Genomic DNA, 18541 nt, shown 5'->3' on the forward strand with positions numbered 1-18541 from the left:
AAATTGATCTATAAAAATAACTGGACGGAATGGATGAAACATATACATCATGGTGGGCCCACAGAGCACCGACCACCAGCTCCGGGGCTGGTGTCAGGGGGAGTAGCCAATCCGTTTCCGAGCGAGACTCGCTACTGAGTAACGTTACCTAGTTCTGTGGGTCCCATCATTATTTATGTGTTGTATCCACACCGTACAGATATTTGAGGAGATCATTTTAGGGTATGAACCAAAGAATGAGTCAGATCGAAACCTGGAGTGGACCCCAGCACAGAAAACAGTGGGGAGAGTGACGCCCACCATTGAAACCTTCCTAAGGTCCACCGTGATGTTTATTTGAGATCCAACCTATTCATAAGTTAATACAGACATTAAAGAAGTGAAAACACAAATATAAGCTTGATCGAAAACTTTTGTGGCCATTAAAAATTTTTAATGGTGGACATCACTCTCTCCACTGTTTTCTATGGTGGGATACACTCGAGCTTTGGATCTAATTCATTTTTAGCTCATGCCTTAAAATTATCTCTCCATATGGATACAAAACATACATCATGATGGGACCATAAAACTAGGTGATGTCACTTAAGTAGCAAGTCTCGCTGCTCAACCTGTCAGTAACTAATCCGCGTCCGTCAGGACGGTGACTGACTGCCAGATTCCTCACGGACCTCAACAACACCAGTTGCAGGCAGAGGGTAAAGACACTTGATTTTCTTAATGATTCCATGATAAAAGAAAACATAAGACATTAATGATTTTCTTGAAAGTATTAACCAACCATCAATATTGTATTACGTTTATATTATATTATAATGTTGTACTGATTGGGTTGCAGGTTCGGAAATCTCAAGGACCCGATTATGAGGTCCGGCAACTCATCCACCGTACACGTGTCATACGACTACATTAATTCATACCGTCCAAATCTTGCCTCTATTGTAGGTGGAGCATCAGCCGACAATGAAAGAATTGGACCATCTATAAAGAGCAATTGGTGTACCTCGAATGCACTGTTCAAAAAATTTTTAAAATAAAAATAAAAAAGTACGGCAAGGTCAAATTCAACGGTCAAAAAATAATGTCTTTACCACCATTTATTGATCTTCAGCAACTCATTCTTTCCACAAGATGCAGGCTTGTGCATCAATCCGTACATTCTGAATTGAGTGCCCCACCTTAGATGGTGGCTTATCGTAATAGCCACAATTATCAGACGATCTTCCTAATCTGATTCTGCCAATGGAATTCGAATGGATGACACCACAATGAAGGTGATGACTTGGATGGTCAGGATGGATGTGCATGACATGTGTGCTGACTGCACTGCGGATGAATTGCCGTTCAAAGTTAATAAATGGTGGCAAACATGCACCGTTGTCTACTTCAAAAGTCCAACGCATTTTTTATGAGCTGCCATGTAAATATCACTTACTTGACAATCGTGACCATCTGATCACTAGCTTTCAATTTGGACGCTGAAGATTGTTTACATAAAAATAGGTCCAATCAACAATCGGATCCATCCATTATCTGGGGATCATCATGGATTTCTTACCATTATAAGGAACCACTTTTGTTAGGAAACCTTAACAGATGGATACAAAAGTAAGACCGAATCAAGGATGGGTTGGACCATCCAATTTCTGTGATTTTTGCATGGTAGCCCATAAAATGTTTTCTGGAATTAATGGACGGTTCAGATAGATCAATTGAACAGTGCAAGTGAAAGGATGCAAATATGACAGTGCCAACTCTTACACTAGTATATTTCCATGTAAACCTATGCTTACAACGAGAACGGATTATGTACATTGGTGAGTAAACTCTACGCGGCCACTGTGATAGATGTGTTATTATCCACACCGTCCATCTGTTTTTTTAAGTTCATTTTAGGGCATGACTCCAAAATTGAAGTATATCCAAATCTCAAGTGGACCACACCACAGAAAACACGTACATCATGGTGCGCTCCACAGAGCAGATCGTGGTGAGGTACTGCACAGTCTGCTCTAGTATTAAACGGACAGGAATCCTCACCAAGACCTCTCAAAACTTACGCAGCTGGTACATATCCCGAGCTCAGCACGGTATACTGTGTTCGGTGTGTGAAATCCACTCCATCCATCAGGTGATTCCCACGATGTTCTGCTTTGGGACCAAACATGGGCCTTATCCACAACTCAGGTGAGCCACACAACAGGTAAAATATGGGAGGAAAGGCTAACCATAGGTTTATGTTCGAATCCAACCTTGGTGCTTATATTCCATAAAACCCGTTCATCAGGTGGAACTCGGTAGGATGAACATATACTCCAAAAATCAGCCTCATCCAAAACTCATGCGGGCCACACCGTATGAACTAAAGTGTTTTTGAGTCTGATTGTACATTTTCCCACGTGGTGTGGCCCACTTGACTTTTGCGTCGGGATGATTTCTGTGATCTATAACGAAAATGAGAAGTACAACTTGATGGACGGGGTTGATTTCATAATTACAGCATGGTGGGCTCCATAGAACTCGGATGTTTTGCCGGTTGCTTACAACAGGTGTTGTAGAAAAACCAAGACAGTCTAAAACTATTATAACATGCAAAACGACGGCTTCCAAAACGAAAAAAAATAATAATCAGATTGTTAGCAAGTCGTGATCAACCCAACTCCCTCTGAATTGATATTCCAACACACATCTTTGTCATAGAATAATCAGAACAGAGAGAGAGAGAGAGAGAGAGAGAGAGAGAGAGAGAGAGAGTGCAGAAAGTCATGAAAGAAGTAAGACTCTCAAACAAGAACCTGCTCTTGGGTCTTCCTCTTCAAATTCAAAAGCAACTACATTAAGATAACATCAAAATCAAAAGAGATTTTTGGGAACGAAAATGGGAAAGGAGTCGAAGAGGCCCAGCTGCGGTGCGGCCGTCACGATCTGCTTATTTCTTCTACCTTTGCTTTACATAGGGATCCGGCGGTCATCGTCATGGCAGTCTGATTTCTCTTCTCTTAGCTCATGTAATCTCACTCATTTTTCATTGGTTTTTCTTTTCTCGTCTTCTTTCCTATTATAACTCTAACTCCACGTGAACTTGAAATTTTTTTTGTCGGTTGTTGGGTTAAAAAGGGAGGATGCAAATATCACATGGGAGTGGTGGTCTGAGCAGCAAAAACAATACCGAAAGCATAGAAATGGAAGGAGAGTTCTCAAAGCCTTTCCAAAGACTTGTACGAGGTTCTCTTCCACACCACCTTTCTCTTTAAAATCTTTATATCTATATGGGTCGCTGATGCGAGTGTGAATTTACAGTCGGTTAAGCACGACCGTTCATTTGGTGGGTCCTGCTGTGGATGGTCCAAGGAAAAGTCATCATCATAGGGAAAAACGAAATCTACTTAATGAAAAAGTTTAGATAGTCAACGGTCGAATTATTTTAATAACCATGGGCCGTCTATGGTGGTGCTCACAAGACGGACGGACCAAATTCAGGGAGATGTGTGAATGGGGGCCGTCCATCTAGTGGGCTCTATCATGGATGCTTCATGTTACAATAGTCACACCAATTAGGCAATCCTGTCCATCACATTTCCCCAATTTCCTTTGATAAATGTTTGACCATTTACTACTTTAATCTCACACCCTTCATTTGAAGGGCACTTTGTAATCAAGGTCGACGGTTTGATTTTTAGCAGGTGGCAGGATCAACGGACCCACTTTCCATCTCCAAACGATTTTTATCAGATGGTCATAACATTTCCTGAACCGTTAAAGCACAATGTGGAAAAGAGGGTGGATCCAATGCAAAGCTTTGTACGGTTGTGCCTAACTAATAGGCGCAAGCGCAAGTACCACATGTGCGAGTGATTTCCATCAGGCTGGCCACACTTGTTAGATCCTCTGTATTAAAATACAGGCCTTTTCACTCCTCAGATGGCTACAGTTTACAAACACAAATGGATGGCTAGAAAAAACGGTTTTAGCCGGTCTGTTTTTGTTTTCTACTTTGTGGCCCACCTGACAACTGAACCGGCATGATTATTTTGCCTGTTGAAGCGATCAATGTGGCTTACTTGATGAGAAGCCCGGATCTCACGCTACGTTGTTCCATATTGGCACGTGTGTTTGCCTATAGTTGAACAGGGCGGGCTCTACACGTGTGTGGTCCTTTTTGACCTTTTTTTCTTTTTAATGACGATAGGGGCGGGGCGGGAAGCGGATTAGCTAACGACCGGTTGAGTAGCGAGATTGGCTAGAAGTGACGTCGCCAAGTTTGTGGGCCCCTCCATGATGTATGTGTTGTATCCACACCGCTCATCATTTTGGAGAGATCATTTTAGGGCTTTAGACAAAGAATGAGGTAGATCCAAAGCTCGAGTGGACCCCACCACATAAAACAATAGAGACAGTAATGCCTGCTGTTGAAACCTGGCCCATCATGAGATTTATTTGAGATCCAACCTGTTAATAAGTTAACACAGACATGAACGAAGGGCAAAACATAAATATCAGCTTGATCGGAAAATTCCATGGCTCCTAAGAAGTTTTTAATGGTGAGCATTCAACTCTCACTTCTTTTTTTTTTTTTCAATGCGTGAGATCCACTCGAACTTTGGATATGCCTCATTCTTTGGCTCAAGCCTTTGATCTCTCCAAAATGATGGACCTTCTTCTTCTTCTTCTTTTTTTCAGTTAACTTGTTAGTACACACCCATGTCAGTACACACACTTCCTGTTAGCCACCCCCATAGGGATCGATACCAAGACCTCAAGTGTTGAAACGAGGTATCTCCACTCACTCTGCCAGTTGAGCTATGGATCTGGGTGGCCAAAACGATGGACCTATGAATACAACACATACATTATGATCGGGCCAGAGAACTTGGTGACATCACTTCAGTAACTAATCTAGCTGCTCAACCTGTGAGTAGCTAATCCGCGTCCGGGCCGGACTATTCCTGCGGATGCAGGCAGTCACACGCCAACCACGTGAAACACGCGCGTGGTCTCTGCGAACCTCTTATAACGAGCACACGCTATTTGAGAGCTTTCCTAAACGCTAGAGAAGAGCAGAACATCTTTTCTTGATAATAGAAGAAAAGATGGGTATCACGGCTTCCCAAAGCCAACTCACAGCCCTTGGATAAAAGGGGCAATACACACCCTGTGTGGCCCACATTCGACCCATGGGGAACCGGAAACGGATTGGCTACTCCCCTGCCACCAGCCAATGGCTGGTGGTTGGTGCTCCGTGGCCCACCATGGTGCATGTGTTTCATGCATGTCGTCCACCTATTTTTCTAGATCATTTTATGATATGGGACAAAAAATGAGGTATATCCCAATCTCAAGTGGACCACATTAAAGGAAACAGTATTGAATGAAAGTTGACTATTAAAAAAATTTTGGGGGCCATAAAAGTTTTGGATCAAGCTGATCTTCGTTTTTTCCCTTCATCTGGGTCTGTATGACCTAATCAACAGATTGGATTTCAAATAAACAGTACACTGGGCCTTAGGAGGATTTAAATGGTGGATATCCAATCAATATTGTTTTCCTGTGGTGTGGTCCACATGAGATTTATATCCCTCTCATTTTTGGGATAAAGCCCTAAAATGATCTGTAAAAATGGATGAACGGAATGGATGAAACACATACATCATGGTGGGTCCCACAGAGCACCGACCATCAGCCACGGGGCTGGTGGCAGGGGGAGTAGCCAATCCGTTCCCTGGGGAACCCGACCCAATCAATTACTTTCATGAAAATAAAATTCATGTAGAAAGATCCAGCTGTTAAACCCGCCCATATTGATCCATCACCTTGTAAAAAGCGAGCTGAAACACTTCCTACGTGCATCCAATCTTTGATAGACACCTCTAAGAGTCACCGAAACAAACTTTCACCGTGGTATATACCTATTTTCATTGGCCGTGGCTAAAGCAGAGGCGGAATAGAGTACCTTCCTACACAGAAATTAAAAACTAATATTCAGCTACCCATCCGCAGGACACGTGGTATACCTATGCTGATCTTGACCGTCCAAATCATGGGCACCAATGTGGAACTACGAATGCATGCAAAATCACACTGATCCAACGATCCTAACCGTTCATTTAGTGACCATCAAATGGACGGTTAAAATGAAAATAGCCAGTACTCCAAATTTAACCGTACTTGAGACCATAGCCAGTATCATTTTCAGGCTACTCAATATCCGCAATGAGGCCCACCGTATGTACGGTCCAGAGTGGACGATTGAGTCCCCTGAGTTAGGTGCCACTTACCTTATGGCAATTGCATGAATCTACACAGGGAAAGAGCGACGGGAGCTTGACACCACCGGCGTTTCATGCTTCTCAGATCCCCTATCGGATGTCTGTGTCATAAAACAGAATGTAAGAATCGACACCAGCACAATGACAGTCTACATAGCACCCGAAAATCAGCCACCAATGCAATACACCGTCCGCCCCTATGCAAGGAAAACGGACAACACATGCATGGAAGCAGTGACACCGGTGGAGGTGCGAACCATCGCAGATGACAACAGGCCTGCCTGCCAAGTAACTCACACCGTCCCCGTTGTTGTCTTCTCCACCGGCGGATTCGCCAGTAACCTCTTCCATGACTTCAACGACATCATCATCCCCCTCTTTCTCACTTCCCGCAACTTCCGTTCTCAGCTTATGTTCGCAGTCACTGACTTCATGCTCAGTTGGATCAGGAAATACCATCCCATCCTCGCCCACCTATCGTCCTACGATCCCATCGACACAACCAAAGACAGGCGAGTCCATTGCTTTCCAGGAGCTGTGATCGGTCTAAAATACCACAGCGACTTCACTTGCAATGCCTCCGACGTTCCCGGGGGATACTCCACACTCGACTTCAAACGCTTCCTCCGTGAATCTTTCAATTTGAAAGACAGAAATAGAACAGAAGCAGCCTTCACCAGGCAAGAAGATCAGAAGCCAAATCTCGTCCTGATCTCCCGAAGGAACTCAAGGCAGTTCTTAAACGAGGATGAACTGGTCGGAATGGCAAGGGAGCTGGGCTTCCATGTGACCGTAGCTTCACCACAGCGTGTGGCGAATTTACAGAAGTTCGCCCAAGTGGTACACTCGTGTGACGTTTTGGTGGGGGCCCATGGGGCGGGAATTGCCAATTCGCTGTTCCTGCCGGAAGGAGCTGTGCTGGTGCAGGTGGTGCCATTGGGATTGAACTGGGCTTCGACAACCTACTATGGTGATCCATCTCGAGCAATGGGGATCCATTATCTGGAATACCAAGTCACCTACAATGAAAGCTCACTGTCTGATACATATCCACCTGACCACCCAGTCATCGCCGACCCCAACTCAATCCACCTGCAGGGTTACAGGGTTAGCAGGGCAGTGTATGTAGATGGGCAGAACCTGAGGTTAGACTTGGCAAGATTTAAAGAAACTCTCTTACAAGCCATGCAACGCCTAAGATGGTCCGCTCGTTAGAAAGGGAACAGCTGCACTAGATTCAATTAAGACCATCCAACTGAAAGGCCATAGCTCAAAATTGCACCCATGGGGAATACAGAGGCGTCCAGTCAACATCCTGCTTATACATGACATGATTAGAGGGAAAAATAAAGAAGGGCCAAACAGCATACATTAAAACAGAGTAATAGATCGTCTGCCAATTTCGAACTGCAGACCATCCAGGAGGACATAAATCTGATCTACAGTCGGGACCATTTTGCAATTCTGTCTGTGTCATTGTGAGAGGCTGAATGTGCATGTGAGCAACATGTAAGATCTTGTGTAGTCGTGTGTAAATTATTATTATTATTTTTTCAACGAGTTCACATTTAGATTCATCTAGCAGATACATTGCCCATGGAATAAAATAAAAACCAGTCGATCAAAAGGCAAATATTCTGTTCCATATTCTACTGTAAAATCAAATGATGCAACCATTGCATGAAATGAGTGTCCTTACTCCTTACGGAGGAACAAGATCTGAAACTCATATGCATAAATAAGCTGCATCAAGCTTCTAACTGAATAACAATGAATCAGATTCCAACAGGACAGATGCGAGCATGACCCAGTCAATCTACAAGATGGATCCATGACCAAAAACATACGTATGTGTAAACAACCTCAATGCCTTTTTTGAAGCACGGCCCAACAAGAATTTGGCCTGCCCAACTCCTTTTCAATGACTGCCAAAGCATGTGGTGCCGGAACATGAAGACCATTTGCAATTATATTTTTGCTTGGAATCTGATCCTAATTACACTTCCTGAAGTTCTCTTCTCAACATCGAGATTCTAGCAGTCCCTTCTTTCCATCCTCGTTGCCGAGCCCGCATCTCCCACATCTCAGAGAGTCTCTTCTGGGCTTGTAATGCAGATTCAGCTTTTTCTCGGGCTTCCTCACAGGTTTCCATCCCTGAATTGCATTTGTCCGCCTCTTTTTGATATTGAGATGCCATCTTCTTAGCCTCAAGCAGTTGCATATCAGCACGCCTTTGATTTTCCAGAGATTCGGCTTCACGTAACTTCAATTCTTCTGACAGGAGATCGGTGAAGTTCCTTTCCATGTCATCATTCACCTCGGCATCACGCTTACCACAATCTGCACAGAACATTTACAACAGCAAAAGGTTGGCAGATGAGTTGTGATACTGTATTTGCAGTAGGCAGCAAGTTGAAGACTCATTCATGAACTTAATAACTCCGAGGAATGCTAATTGTGTCCTAATGGCAATGCATGGCAAACATATAGGACACCTGGACCATAGTTAGCAAAGTTCCATTTTGAACACCCTTAAAACCCACGTATAATTGGTTCAACATTTAAAACTAAACTCCACCCCCCCCCCAAAAAAAAAAAAAAAAAACACGCGTGCATTCCAGAAGCAGTGAGAATTCCTCACTCCAAATGGACCACAAAGACAAGCCAGAACATTTGAAGGACTGGACAATTCTGGAAAATGAACAATGGATGAGCAGTTGGTCGACTGACTCTGCAGCCTCGAAGCAGAGCAGACAGACATTCAGCAACACCAATGATCTCTTTTGAGGGTTGTCACCTTGAGAGTGACTTAAAAAACAAAGATTTGAGGGTGCCGTTCATCCATAGAATTGAATAGGAGGTGAATTTTTTTAGCAGAGACGGATCGTTTATACAAAAAAGGATTTCTTGAAAATGAAGGATTTGGTAGAGGCAAGGAATGATATTAACCCACAATTTGGTTACCTGTGTAAATTACAATTACAAATGCATATTAAAATTCTATCCATTCCAATCGAAAATTTTATATTTTAAACTCCATTATATACAAAATATATAAGCACATGCATGTGCATATATAGCCAATTTTTTCACTCTACTTTTTCTAGTTGACACCATACTAAACCTGAACTTCTCATTCTCCAATTGTTTGCCGTTTCTGTTCCTTGATCAAATTTTTTACCATCTTTTTTATGATTAAAACTGAATTAAAGAGAAGCATTTCCATACCTTTTTCTTTTCTTTTCTTTTCCTTTTGCTATATGGCATTTTGGTAAGCTATGATTCAGACCACAAATCAGGTATGACCCATCATAATCTAGGCCATGGAGCAAAAATTAGGCTGATAGAGCAATTCTAACAGCTGGATCAGAACATAGGCTTAAAAAACAAGCAAAACAAGCATAGCACTAAAAGGACTGTTTAACTATAGGCCATTACCTGTGTATACAATGGGGCCTGCCGGATGAGTGGTCATATCTTGAAAAGGTATGCCCTGTTTCCCCATGGAAACTCATGAGCAAAAACCATATGCACTTAAAAAGGGGCTTAGCAAACCCAAAATTATGGCTCTTTATTCTTGATATTGATTAAGTTAATGCAAATTTATATTTACAATGCGGAGCTTTATACTTTTATTTATTTAGTTACAATATAACACTAAGCATGCAGGTCTATAACAATAAAATTCATCATTTCATACATAAATTGCAATACGAGATCAAATATAAATCTAAAATGCATATACAGTGTATGCGTTGGAGTGATGCACATAATCCTACCCCTAGCATACCATGTATGGGAGGAAGTAGGCAGCACATACCCATTCCAGTACCACGTACCAAAGCAATCCACAATCCAGGTAACCTTGGGTTAGACTCGTCCAATCCATGTAATTTTTTATCGATGGTCCATCAAGAGTGGGCTGGAACGAAAAAGTGATTGGAAAATTCATGTGCCCCTATCTGACTAGGAGCATTACAATTTAGAGTGCTCCAGAAGCACTCAATCTTTTCCCAGTCATCATCATCATCATCATAGCCTTGTTCCAGCAATTGATGACAATCCTCAAGAGCCAAAAAAGCGCCAACATAAGACAAATTTTGCTTTGTACATGCCAGATTGCCTGATCCTTTATTGCTTTTGCACAATTGGCATGAGCCTTTATGAACTCAATCAAGTGTACATGAAACTAACCTAGATCAATTCATGGCACTCGAGTTAAGTTAGGCCAGAAAATCATACTGGACAGTAGTGCTTTTTGTTTTGGAAATGCTCAGCAACAGTGTTGTCATGTGCGACCGCATATGCACATATCCATATGCAAATCGCATATGCCATCATGGCACCTATACGAAAATATGTGATCGCATGTGCGATGTATGCGATCGCATATTGGCAATGGCACATTGAATTTTTTATTTTTATTTTTTTAAATTTAAAAAAAAAAAAAAACAACAACAACAACATTTTGCCTATAAAAAGGCTTCCAAATCTCCTCCATTTGCAATATTCTCACTCCAAAACTATCTTACTCTCTTTTTCTCTTACATTTCTCGGAAGTTGGAAGATCAAGATTCAAGCACTTTCAAGTTTCAAGGAAGAGAGCTTGTTGATTTTCTACTATAATAAATAAATAGGTTGTTGATTTTGTTGTTACTTATTGTTAACTATATTGTTAAATGTCGATGACTCGATGTTTAATTCATTGTTTAATTGATTTTATCTCTCTCTCAAATGTATTTTAAATATGTAAAATTAGTTATCTATTAACTTAGAAAAGTTCTCCTTAGTTTCTTAAATTTTTTTACATTTTTTTTTGAATTTTTCCCTATATATATATATAAACTTTTCAAAAAAACAAAAAAAAAAAAGCGGCCACATATGCGATTGTTCATAGCCATATGCGATCGCACATGATCGCATATGCGATTCGACAACATTGCTCAGCAACATCAAACATAACCTTAAGACTCAAAGATACATGCAAAAGACAATAGAGGAGCCCATCCATTACACGAAAACAAACTACTGACCTAGGTGAGACCATCGAGATTGCATCGTCACAAGAGAAATATTGCAATAGAGGTTGACACTGACAGATGGTACCTAAACCGCTTAAGCTATAATGAGAAATGCCAAACTTCATGGTCCCCAGCTCAAAAAAGTTCACATAAAAATTACAAAACATGTGAAAGGATTAAAGATAGGTTTTGCTGATGGCGTTTATGGGCTGACCTTGAAATTTGGGGATAGTTTCCCTTGTCGTATGCTGTCTTTTCATCTATCTCCTCAATGAAATTTTTCCTTTATTAATAAGAGGGTAGGTCTTGCTGACAGACCTTTTTGTTTTATGATCTTTAAAACAGATTTTATTAAGCTTCAAAGGGCAGCACAATATCTGTCAAGACAGTGGATAAGAACCAACACAAAGGAAGGGCGTAGCTACTCAGCTAATTAATCCTAATCTCATGAGAGCCCGTGAAGGACACAAAAGAAAGAGAGCTCCGAGGAAGAAACAATACTCCCCAGAACCCACAAAAGGTTTCCTGGAATCACCCTCAATGATGAGATACCTGGAAAAAGACTTCTTGTTGACAGCGCATTTCATGGTGGCTTGTGTTATAGATCACCACATGAATCTCTTAAAGCCACAAAATGTGTGATAGGATGCCAAAAATGATAAAGTGATAAAGAAATCTATCAAAGAAGCTTAACACCCATCCTTCATGCCAGCCTTTATGTTCATATAAAAGTTGTCCACATGCTTGTCAACTTGTTACCTTCATGCAATCACCTATTACTACATTTATTGGTTGGCGTGCAAGTGTCGGATCAACAAAGGCAGCATGGCAATGTATAAATGCAACAATGACACTTTGCAACAGTCACAAATAAACTGGGTTCCTTTTGAACCATAAGACATGTCCATGTCGTCTACAAGTGTGCAATATTGTGAGCCCGTGAAGGACAATGCGATTGTGGGTTAAACCTGTAAAAAATGCTGCCTGGTCAACCTTTTCTCTAGCAGATGTGTGAGGGCAATTCCAAATGATTGGCCGCTATAGAAACAAAAAGGCTATTTGTAAGCCACCTAGCACAACCTGTCTATATGGTTCTCCTTTAGGATGTACCAAGTATCTAAACCCTATCGTTCAAACACAGAGCCACAAACCATAAAGAGGCATCATTAGGCTCAGCCAATCCAAAGCCATCAAGGTTTCAAAGTCTTGATTATCTGGTCTATTAGATTACCACAATGCTTGGATCATTCAATCAATAAAGCATTCCATTCAAAGAGTTTGTAACACTTGTAATGTCACTTGTCACTTTCCCAACATTAGGTTAGAGGTGTGTCATGAAAAGAAACAGAAATGTATTCGTGATATGAGAGGCATTAAGCCTCACGAATTTTCTGATTTTCTAATTAAGAAGTTGAAAATAAGAAATAACCATAAGAAGCTAGGAGAAGAAATACATAGTGACAAATATGGAATTTTTTTAAAAGCAAAGAACATGCATAAAAAGTCAAGCAGAAATCATCAATGTGTTTGTATGCAGGGAAAAGAATGTGTACCAAATGTTTAGCAAGAGTTAGTGTGCCCATGTTTTCCGACATCCATTAAAGATGGGTGGAAATATTAACACTTTTTTTTTCGTTCTTGAAAGGTAATCTTAACACACATTTCAAAATGGAGTTCTAAAAATTCAAATTTTGAAATGCATCCAGATTATGACCAACCATATATAAATGGTGAAAAATTAAAGGCCCACTACTCTTGGTGAGCCGTGTGTGCAATGTAATCTTGGCCGTACATAGAATACCATTAATACCAAATCATTAATTGGCCATAAAAGCTACACAGACAGTCAATGCGTCCATGTATGCATAAAAACCAAATACTTCAACCAAAAATATATGGGAAAGAATAAGCTCCATCAGGAATTTATACTATGAACTCAAATAAGTTGACAGACATGATGCTAGTTAGCCTAGTGGAACAAAAGAGAACTCGGGGATTTCTGACCTTATTTTAAGAAATCCATGGCTGCCACAAAAGTTTAAACTAAAATATAAATGTTCACCTATGATATGGTATGTGCCTGACCTCTATATGAGACATGATAACCTCAATCTTTAAAAAAGAAAAAGAATACTAACAGTAATCCGGTCATCTATGAAACTGATAAAATATACCATACTTTGTAAGAATATTACATTATTTTTAAAAGGAAAACTAACCTGCAAATTCTGATAGTATAATGTCAATCTCAAGAACTTGTTAATTATAATTAAGTTTCATATATCAAGGTCAGCTTTTCTGAAAGATAAACAGCAATCGAGTTTCATATATCAAGTTAACAAAATTTACTGGCTTGCGTATACAGTTTGTGTAATGAGAACTAACCTGCAAATGATGTGTTGCTTAATCCTGCAAAAATGGCAGATAAAGAATTCAAATGAGCAGATGTTAGCTAGATTGGATCACAATTAAAAACAGAATGCAAATATGTCAACAGAACTTGATGGAATACTGCATATGCACTACTCCAAGTATTTCACAGCATGGGTATACCAGATAAAAGAAGATCAGCAGCAAAAACATCTTTATCAAGGTCTAAAGGGAAAATTAATACATGAAACATGTACATTTTGTATCAACAGCTATGCAAATAAGCACGGCTCAAGAATATCAGCTGTTCCAATGAGTATACTTTTGCACAAAAAGATCAAATTGTGACAAAAAACAAACAAATCGACAAGAAGAAACTACAAGGAAAAAGTCAATTCAAAGATTCTGAGTACTGCTTGAAATGTGTGATAATGTGATTATAAAAGCAGAAACAAAATATGCAAGGCAAAGAAGTTACTGAGATGGACAGATTAGACAAGACATTTGGTACTGGCCGCTGAGTTACATAGTGGTTGTTTTATTTGACCAAAGAGATCTCGAGTCATCTCAAAAGTCTGTAACTCTGTAGTCTGTATTCTTGATGAAATGCAGCAAAGATATTTCAGCTGGAAAATAAAAAATAAAAATAAAAATAAAAATAAAAACACTAAAAGCTTGCGGGAAGGTTCAATGGCCATCTCATATTACTTCAATAAGATTCGGTCTTGTGGAAGCACTGATCGTGTAGTGGTTGAGAATGGAACTACTGCTAAGGTCAACCTAGTAATGCCTTTCTTCTCACAAAAAGAAGATGATAGGATGAAACGTCCACACTCATTGCTGGAAGGGTGAAAGAGATAAGTAAGGGTGACCAAAAGTAAGCCACGTTCTGATAGTAGTATAGGTTAAGGGTGTGGTGGCAGTGTCCTCGTACCCCAGATCCAAATAAACCAAGCACACCTATATTGGTCAAACTAATCGTACTTGCGATGCATGTTAGTTTATGCAAGGAAAATAAAATAGTGAAACCCTATAAGTGTCCACTTTATGGTCGCATCTGAGGTTCTACTGCCAGTGAAGATTGTGCACTCTATTCTAGATTGTAAAGTTCATTCTCCAAATCAAAAGTTTGTCATCATCTGCTCCTTCCTCTGGAACTCTGAAGGTTACACTAGTTATTGGTTCCCAAACTCCAATCACTAATCGGAAAATGTTAATGTCATTCCACCAAAGCCTCTTTTTCTTAATGTCTTTACTTCTGTTAACTCTAGTTCCCAGCTTTCCTTCCAATTTACTTTTTGGAAGTCATTTCACTGAAAGTCTCTGTTGCAGTGTTACCTTTCATACCACAAAATTTTGTTTTCTCGAGGGCTGAGAGAACAGTTGATAGAGGTTGTTCAAATATGTAAATACACATATACAGACGTGTTGGCATATTGGGCGCCTTGAAGAAGCCACATCCTACACCAATATCCATGTCCGGCACCGATACAGGTATCCATCTGCAACTTACATCATTGAGGGCAACATCAAAAGCAAAGAGATGATAGTGTCTTCCCAAAATCATCTTTTATACTATCTTCTTAAAAGCTTTCCTTAGCCGAAGTGTCCACAACATCATTGGATTCTCTAAGAGAATGGATAAAAGGATCCATCCACACAAGATTTTCATCTTTTAAATTTCATCGAGAGATCATTTTCAACCCCACATCTGTAGGAAATCAAACCAAGTGGACAAACCTCTCATGCCATGTATCTTTTTTATCCATGAATTATGATCCATGAAGTCTTTTCTTTTCTTTCTTGAAAACGATAACAGGGATTCAACCCTGGATCACCAACACACACTACACTGTCTCTACCAGCTCATCTTTCATATGATGGTAAAAGATTGTATAATCAGGGCCACAAAACATTTATAACTATATATAAAGATGAAATTCAATTACCAATCTTATGGCTTGCATCCCACTCCCTACTCCATTATTATTGAAGAAAAATTGCCTCAAATATCAATTGCTGGATCCCGAACATGGAGCCAGTTAGCTCTAAGCAGCTCACTCCACACGGAAACATGGCAAACATGTGCAGGCAATCTGGACCGTTGATCTGGTGTGCCACCACATGGAAGGGTCATTGGCGATTGGACTACTCTAACCATCCAGTTTATTTGAGTTTTCCTCCTTGAGAGTAGATTGCTGATCGATCTAACCACTCCTTTCAGAGGCCGCTGATCAGACAGGCTACAGCAGTCTGATCACTTCCTTTTAGAACACGGCGGATCCACATGGTGAACTACCAGATCAACAGTTCCGATCACCACAAATGTTGCCATGTGGACCACGAGGGAGTTGCAGAATTCCATCCCTTTTCCGAAAAAAAAAACAGCAAATATCGAGCCGAGAAATCATTCAGCACAAACAGGAATCGATGTGAAATGAAATTCAGAAAGCAGAATTCAGATCTGAAATGTAAGGTAAGGAAAGGAAAAAGACGGATATACCCTCGGGCATGGAAAGCAGGGGCTGAGAAGAGCAATCACAGACGCAGGGAGGGCAAGAGGAGGAGGCACGGCCCACAGCAGCCAAACCCTCTGTGAAGTGCCAGTAGAGAGGGGGCCCCACGATGTATACAGCCAGGCAGATAGCCAGCAGGCCCACCACTCCCTTCAAAACCCCCGGTTTGCAGCTAGGCTGATCCACGGCCATCTCTCTCTCTCTCTCTCTCTCTCTCTCTCTCTCTCTCTCTCTCTCTCTTAAATGAAGCTGAGAAGGGAACTGTAATGGAACGAGGATTTCATTAGGAGAAGGAGAAAGTGTGAGATCTGACGATCGGGAAATGAGAATAGTAGTAAAGGCCCATCACCCGTCACATTCTCCACCGACGGACAATCAGAGCAGGAGTTGGGTTTATTTATTTTACTGGGGTAATTTTTACCTCTGGCAGGAAGCGGATTGCGTACCCAGCAACTCATTCGCTTTTAAACTCTGTTGGCACACCGTTAATGTATTTGGCTTATCCAATCCTTCCATCCATTCCTTCACCTCATTTCATGGTTTGATTTCAAAATTAAAGCATATCCAAAGCTCAAATGGACCCCACCACAGGAATAGTGGGATAATGATGCCCACCCTAGAAACCTTCCTTGAGTCTATAGTGATGTTTATTTGTCATCCAACCTATTCATAAGGTTATAGTGACATGGATTAAAGGAAAATACGAGTATTATCTTGATCAAAAACCTTTCTGGGCCCGTTAATATTTCCATGGTAGGTGTTGAATTCACGCTGTCTAACATTTTGTGAGCATTGGATATACTCTTATTTTTGGCTCATATGCTAAAATAAGCTTATAAAACGGATGAAACGGGGTGGATACGACAAGTAACTCAATTTAAACCCCACAGAGTTTACTGTACTGAGTTAATCAGTAGGCAATCCGATTTCCCTGCGCAAACCTAGATGTGGAAAGCATTGATACTCTGGCAGTGTGCGATGGAAAATATGCTGGAGCATAGAAATTTAGTATATTTAGTATGTAAAAATTTAAATTAAACTGTCTGAACTATAGTTCTTAGTGTAGATTTATGATTATCTAAAAAATACTCTTATTTTATTATCTGAAAATCAGATTGGTGAACATTTATTGGACGGTTAGAAATGAATAGTTTCCAAGGTTCCTATTTCAAAATAAAAGTGTCCACGGATCAAAGGTAGGATTGTCCAAATAATATCATTTTTGGAATGTGACTTAGGTATAGTATTTTTCACAGTTTCTACTGGTTTGATTTGAGTTAACACAAGCCACGTCTACAAGTTCTGAGCACCTGGGTATCAAGCTCTGCACTGTGCCGGAGTATCAAATAACTCCCCAGGCGATTGAGGGTATATGCGTATGGATTAAATGTATGGAAACCTTCTCATGTTCCTAGTGGTATTTGAACTCGTTGGAATCCATATCATCTATCTGTACCGTCCATTGGGTCCAATGTGCTCTTCTTATGAATTTTGTTCAGAAGTAATAGTAACAGGTTTGGTCGAAAATATCTGTGACTGGACCTATCGTCTACAAACAATCTTGTCCATCTATTTTGTATAGCTCTGGATTGACGGTGTGGATCATTCTATTATTATGAGTTATCGATGTAGCCTATTTATACTGAAATGGACCTAATGGATGGCCCAGATAGGTAACTTGGATGAATACAAATGCAACGAGGTGCGTGGGAGGGTTTCCGCACACATGTTCACTGTATCATTTTCCCTAATAAGCCAGTATTTTAAAATCGTAGAGAAATTTTCGATTGTAAACCTCACCTTTTACCCACCGTCTTTTGCAAGCACTCCCAAACTTTATCTTCCCAAACTAAACCATTCCGTACGGACACACAATTTTCAGTCAAAAATACCCTTGCATTCAGCGGGTTGCACCATCCATTCTGTAGGCCCATAGTTACGGGTTATAACCATTAGTCACGTAGAAGGGATATTTTCGTCTGAAAACAATGTGTCCGTACAGAATGGCGTAGTTTGGGAATGTAAAGTTTGGGAGCGGATGGAAAAGACGGTGGGTAGAAGGTGGGATTCACAGTCGGAAATTTCTCTAATTCGTTGCTAGGATGCTTATTTGGGTTTTTCCCGGGGAGGAATTAAATGATACTCAGACAGCGTATGACGCTTGATACGCAGGCACCTATAGCTTATACACGTGGCGGACATTAAGTCAAATGAAACGGAATATATTGTGAAAATCATTGTTTTGAAGTCACAGTCCCAAAATAAGATCGTCTAAACGATCATAACCTCTGATTCCTAAACACTTATTTTTCACATGATCCGGATCATTGTTAATTTTCATTTTCAACTGTCCAATAAATGTTCACCA

At 40.5% G+C, this 18541-nt stretch overlaps 2 protein-coding genes across 3 annotated transcripts; one reads left to right on the forward strand and one right to left on the reverse strand.

The window, feature by feature from the left end:
* Positions 1-2814: 2814 nt before the first annotated feature.
* Positions 2815-7481, forward strand: LOC131239072 (alpha-1,3-arabinosyltransferase XAT3-like). Its single transcript, XM_058236631.1, has 3 exons — positions 2815-3008; positions 3118-3225; positions 6304-7481. Exons 1-3 carry the CDS (start codon positions 2879-2881, stop codon positions 7479-7481), a joined length of 1416 nt encoding a protein of 471 aa, XP_058092614.1. The 5' UTR covers positions 2815-2878.
* Positions 7482-8114: 633 nt separating this feature from the next.
* On the reverse strand, positions 8115-16572 carry LOC131240709 (uncharacterized). Of its 2 annotated transcripts, XM_058239128.1 has the most exons (3): positions 16161-16572; positions 13673-13696; positions 8115-8606 (listed from the first exon to the last, which is right to left on the reverse strand). In XM_058239128.1, exons 1-3 carry the CDS (start codon positions 16363-16365, stop codon positions 8263-8265), a joined length of 573 nt encoding a protein of 190 aa, XP_058095111.1. In that variant the 5' UTR covers positions 16366-16572; the 3' UTR covers positions 8115-8262. The 2 variants fall into 2 exon arrangements, with proteins under 2 accessions (XP_058095111.1, XP_058095112.1); XM_058239129.1 differs by lacking the exon at positions 13673-13696.
* Between the last annotated feature and the right edge of the window lie 1969 nt (positions 16573-18541).

This window comes from Magnolia sinica, chromosome 3 (assembly GCF_029962835.1).
Source record: "Magnolia sinica isolate HGM2019 chromosome 3, MsV1, whole genome shotgun sequence".
NCBI lineage: Eukaryota > Viridiplantae > Streptophyta > Magnoliopsida > Magnoliales > Magnoliaceae > Magnolia > Magnolia sinica.